We start from the raw sequence: 6,463 nt of genomic DNA, 5'->3' as shown, positions 1-6,463 counted from the left end.
AATTCCTCCTGCTTTGGAGGTAATAGTGGCCCCCATACTTCTTGGGCCACTATGCGTTTGCACAGGTTGCACCAATGGTGTGTTCGCCCCTGACACTCATCACGTTTGATGCCGTCATTGAGAACCGCTCCCAGTCACGTTACAGAATCATTGACCGGGTCACAGCCTTTGGTCGCCAGGATTTGCAGGTCACATTAGGAAGGAAGGCGGACGTTATTAACCCATCTCCTGCTGGAATAAGCCCATTAAACCAGGTCCGTAGATCGCCAAGGAGAAGAGGACACAACGCCAGCTGGTCCAGGGAGGGACAAGAAGTCCGGAGGCAGAGGATGGGTGGGGGTGTGGAAGTCATATGCAGAGCTGAGATTAGGCCTGCCGCTGTGTGCCTGAAATCCTGTGCGATTAGCGCAGGAAGAGCTGAGATGATAGGGCATTAAGGAGGCACAGTGTGCACAGACATGGGCTCACGGCTCTCGCTCTGAGGCGTCCTGGGGTCTTCAGGCAGGACAAGTTGAGACCCCGGGGTCTCGGATGAAATGTCCTATCTCAAACCTTCTGGGAAGCAGCTGGAGAGATTCGACGGTCTGTCCTTAATATACTGGTGAGTAGAGCGGAGAACAACCCCCATGTGGAGGTATGGGAACCCATCCAGGTAGGATGGATCTAGGCTCGAAGTTCTTAAAGGGGTATGACCACAAATTCTGGTTTTCCTTATAGAAATAGCCTGTTGGTCGTGGTCCAGTGGGCTCAGACCAGAACTGAAATTTCTGATTTTAAAGGAGTAGTCAGGTCTTGTCTTTACCTGAACTTTCTTATCCAGGACGAGTGGGTGATTCTGCAGATGTCAGGTCCTAATGCTGGAATACCCCTTTAAGAAATAGCTAGGACGTCCTAACTTTCCTTCAGAGGAATATAGGCCACATGAAGAACTTAAACAGGATTGTACTTTGTCCATTGGTTGATTATGTAGAGATTTACCCCATGTATGTCCAAGATGACTGATTGTAGGGTGTAAGGTGGTCCGGCTGTGGTGGGATCCCAGGTAGGGAAACTGAGATACCTGCTACTAACACAAAATGACATTAACCTCAGTTTCTCTTACAACTGTGCTATAATATTGAATACATGCGATTGTTCCCTGTTATCACCCTTTTTAATGTTCATCAATGGGATGAGCTATAGGTATTCAGATCCCTGGCTGTTCCCTATGATCAGTATGTATGGTGGTGTCACTATCTACAAATATTATATACCCTGTACTGATCCTGAGTTACCTCCTGTATTATACTCCAGAGCTGCACTCACTATTCTGCAGGTGCAGTCACTGTGTACATACATTACATTACTGATCCTGAGTTACATCCTGTATTATACTCCAGAGCTGCACTCACTATTCTGCAGGTGCAGTCACTGTGTACATACATTACATTACTGATCCTGAGTTACATCCTGTATTATACTCCAGAGCTGCACTCACTATTCTGCTGGTGCAGTCACTGTGTACATACATTACATTACTGATCCTGAGTTACATCTTGTATTATACTCCAGAGCTGCACTCAATATTCTGCTGGAGCAGTCACTGTATACATACATTACATTACTGATCCTGAGTTACATCCTGTATTATACCCCAGAGCTGCACTCACTATTCTGCAGGTGCAGTCACTGTGTACATACATTACATTACTGATCATGAGTTACATCCTGTATTATACTCCAGAGCTGCACTCACTATTCTGCTAGTGCGGTCACTGTGTACATATATTACATTACTGATCCTGTACTGATCCTGAGTTACCTCCTGTATTATACTCCAGAGCTGCACTCACTATTCTGCTGGAGCACTCGCTGTGTACATACATTACATTACTGATCCTGCACTGATCCTGAGTTACCTCCTGTATTATACTCCAGAGCTGCACTCATTATTCTGCTGGTGCACTCACTGTGTACATACATTACATTACTGATCCTGTACTGATCCTGAGTCACCTCCGGTATTATACTCCACAGCTGCACTCACTATTCTGCTGGTGCAGTCACTGTGTACATACATTACATTACTGATCCTGAGTTACATCCTGTATTATACTCCAGAGCTGCACTCACTATTCTGCTAGTGTGGTCACTGTGTACATACATTACATTACTGATCCTGTACTGATCCTGAGTTACCTCCTGTATTATACTCCAGAGCTGCACTCACTATTCTGCTGGTGCACTCGCTGTGTACATACATTACATTACTGATCCTGCACTGATCCTGAGTTACCTCCTGTATTATACTCCAGAGCTGCACTCATTATTCTGCTGGTGCACTCACTGTGTACATACATTACATTACTGATCCTGTACTGATCCTGAGTTACCTCCTGTATTATACTCCAGAGCTGCACTCACTATTCTGCTGGTGCAGTCACTGTGTACATACATTACATTACTGATCCTGAGTTGTATTATACTCCAGAGCTGCACTCACTATTCTACTAGTGCGGTCACTGTGTACATATATTACATTACTGATCCTATACTGATCCTGAGTTACCTCCTGTATTATACTCCAGAGCTGCACTCACTATTCTGCTGGTGCACTCGCTGTGTACATACATTACATTACTGATCCTGCACTGGTCCTGAGTTACATCCTGTATTATACTCCAGAGCTGCACTCGCTATTCTGCTGGTGCAGTCACTGTGTACATACATTACATTACTGATCCTGAGTTCCATCCTGTATTATACTCCAGAGCTGCACTCACTATTCTGCTGGTGCAGTCACTGTGTACATACATTACATTATTGATCCTGAGTTACATCCTGTATTATACTCCAGAGCTGCACTCACTATTCTGCAGGTGCAGTTACTGTGTACATACATTACATTACTGATCTTGAGTTACATCCTGTATTATACTCCAGAGCTGCACTCACTATTCTGCTAGTGCGGTCACTGTGTACATATATTACATTACTGATCCTGTACTGATCCTGAGTTACCTCCTGTATTATACTCCAGAGCTGCACTCACTATTCTGCTGGTGCACTCGCTGTGTACATACATTACATTACTGATCCTGCACTGATCCTGAGTTACCTCCTGTATTATACTCCAGAGCTGCACTCATTATTCTGCTGGTGCACTCACTGTGTACATACATTACATTACTGATCCTGTACTGATCCTGAGTCACCTCCGGTATTATACTCCAGAGCTGCACTCACTATTCTGCTGGTGCAGTCACTGTGTACATACATTACATTACTGATCCTGAGTTACATCCTGTATTATACTCCAGAGCTGCACTCACTATTCTGCTAGTGCGGTCACTGTGTACATACATTACATTACTGATCCTGTACTGATCCTGAGTTACCTCCTGTATTATACTACAGAGCTGCACTCACTATTCTGCTGGTGCACTCGCTGTGTACATACATTACATTACTGATCCTGTACTGATCCTGAGTTACCTCCTGTATTATACTCCAGAGCTGCACTCACTATTCTGCTGGTGCAGTCACTGTGTACATACATTACTGGTCCTGAGTTACCTCCTGTATTATACTCCAGAGCTGCACTCACTATTCTGCTGGTGCAGTCACTGTGTACATATATTACATTACTGATCCTGAGTTACATCCTGTATTATACTCCAGAGTTGCACTCACTATTCTGCTGGTGCAGTCACTGTGTACATACATTACATTACTGATCCTGAGTTGTATTATACTCCAGAGCTGCACTCACTATTCTGCTAGTGCGGTCACTGTGTACATATATTACATTACTGATCCTATACTGATCCTGAGTTACCTCCTGTATTATACTCCAGAGCTGCACTCACTATTCTGCTGGTGCACTCGCTGTGTACATACATTACATTACTGATCCTGCACTGATCCTGAGTTACCTCCTGTATTATACTCCAGAGCTGCACTCATTATTCTGCTGGTGCACTCACTGTGTACATACATTACATTACTGATCCTGTACTGATCCTGAGTCACCTCCGGTATTATACTCCAGAGCTGCACTCACTATTCTGCTGGTGCAGTCACTGTGTACATACATTACCTTACTGATCCTGAGTTACATCCTGTATTATACTCCAGAGCTGCACTCGCTATTCTGCTGGTGCAGTCACTGTGTACATACATTACATTACTGATCCTGAGTTACATCCTGTATTATACTCCAGAGCTGCACTCACTATTCTGCTGGTGCAGTCACTGTGTACATACATTACATTATTGATCCTGAGTTACATCCTGTATTATACTCCAGAGCTGCACTCCCTATTCTGCTGGTGCACTCACTGTGTACATACATTACATTACTGATCCTGAGTTACATCCTGTATTATACTCCAGAGCTGCACTCACTATTCTGCTAGTGCGGTCACTGTGTACATACATTACATTACTGACCCTGTACTGATCCTGAGTTACCTCCTGTATTATACTCCAGAGCTGCACTCACTATTCTGCTGGTGCACTAGCTGTGTACATACATTACTGATCCTGCACTGATCCTGAGTTACCTCCTGTATTATACTCCAGAGCTGCACTCATTATTCTGCTGGTGCAGTCACTGTGTACATACATTACATTACTGATCCTGTACTGATCCTGAGTTACCTCCTGTATTATACTCCAGAGCTGCACTCACTATTCTGCTGGTGCAGTCACTGTGTACATACATTACTGGTCCTGAGTTACCTCCTGCATTATACTCCAGAGCTGCACTCACTATTCTGCTGGTGCAGTTACTGTGTACATATATTACATTACTGATCCTGAGTTACATCCTGTATTATACTCCAGAGCTGCACTCACTATTCTGCTAGTGCGGTCACTGTGTACATATATTACATTACTGATCCTATACTGATCCTGAGTTACCTCCTGTATTATACTCCAGAGCTGCACTCACTATTCTGCTGGTGCACTCACTGTGTACATACATTACATTACTGATCCTGCACTGATCCTGAGTTACCTCCTGTATTATACTCCAGAGCTGCACTCATTATTCTGCTGGTGCACTCACTGTGTACATACATTACATTACTGATCCTGTACTGATCCTGAGTCACCTCCGGTATTATACTCCAGAGCTGCACTCACTATTCTGCTGGTGCCGTCACTGTGTACATACATTACATTACTTATCCTGTGCTGATCCTGAGTTATATCCTGTATTATACTCCAGAGCTGCACTCGCTATTCTGCTGGTGCAGTCACTGTGTACATACATTACATTACTGATCCTGAGTTACATCCTGTATTATACTTCAGAGCTGCACTCACTATTCTCCTGGTGCAGTCACTGTGTACATACATTACATTACTGATCCTGAGTTACATCCTGTATTATACTCCAGAGCTGCACTCACTATCCTGCTGGTGCACTCGCTGTGTACATACATTACATTACTGATCCTGAGTTACATCCTGTATTATACTCCAGAGCTGCACTCACTATCCTGCTGGTGCACTCGCTGTGTACATACATTACATTACTGATCCTGAGTTACATCCTGTATTATACTTCAGAGCTGCACTCACTATCCTGCTGGTGCACTCACTGTGTACATACATTACATTACTGATCCTGTATTATACTCCAGAGCTGCACTCACTATTCTGCTGGTGCAGTCACTGTGTACATACATTACATTACTGATCCTGAGTTACATCCTGTATTATACTGCAGAGCTGCACTCACTATTCTGCTGGTGCAGTCACTGTGTACATACATTACATTACTGATCCTGAGTTACATCCTGTATTATACTCCAGAGCTGCACTCACTATTCTGCTGGTGCAGTCACTGTGTACATACATTACATTACTGATCCTGAGTCATATCCTGTATTATACTCCAGAGCTGCACTCACTATTTCGCTGGTGCAGTCACTGTGTACATACATTACATTACTGATCCTGAGTTACATCCTGTATTATACTCCAGAGCTGCACTCACTATTCTGCTGGTGCAGTCACTGTGTACATACATTACATTACTGATCCTGTATTATACTCCAGAGCTGCACTCACTATTCTGCTGGTGCAGTCACTGTGTACATACATTACATTACTGATCCTGAGTTACATCCTGTAGATCTTTTATTATAAAAATGAAAAACATAACAAAATTAATAACCAGAAAATAAACAATGTAATGAACTGGTCCAGCCGCTCCCTCTCTCCTCACACACATATTATACATATATACACAATAATAACTACCTACACCATGACATCTGGTCCGGTTACCAAACAAATAACAATATAATAAACAATAACCGACAAATTATATACAAACTAATATATACATTCTTTTTTTTTTTTTTTTTTTTTTAAATAAATAAAATAAAATAAAATAAATACTAACTATACAAATATATACAAGACAAAACAAAACCCCCCACACTCGAGCCCACCAGTCCCTCCCCGG

General features: G+C 43.1%; 1 protein-coding gene across 1 annotated transcript in view; it reads left to right on the top strand.

Annotated features, from left to right (window-relative positions):
• The first annotated feature begins 278 nt into the window (after positions 1–278).
• Positions 279–6,463, top strand: part of LOC141161208 (syntaxin-binding protein 4-like) — a 154,390-nt gene continuing 148,205 nt past the window's right edge. Inside the window, exon 1 of the mRNA XM_073645987.1 lies at positions 279–601. Coding sequence (XP_073502088.1) covers positions 537–601 — 65 coding nt within the window. The 5' untranslated portion in view covers positions 279–536. The remainder of the gene's footprint in view (positions 602–6,463) is intronic.

The sequence above is a fragment of the Phyllobates terribilis genome, unplaced genomic scaffold (genome assembly GCF_046119375.1).
Source record: "Phyllobates terribilis strain yellow unplaced genomic scaffold, ASM4611937v1 Scaffold_9__5_contigs__length_417890890, whole genome shotgun sequence".
In the NCBI taxonomy this organism is placed as follows: Eukaryota; Metazoa; Chordata; class Amphibia; order Anura; family Dendrobatidae; genus Phyllobates; species Phyllobates terribilis.
The sequence above is the reverse complement of the archived record's forward strand: the minus strand, read 5'-3'. Positions and strand labels throughout refer to the sequence as shown.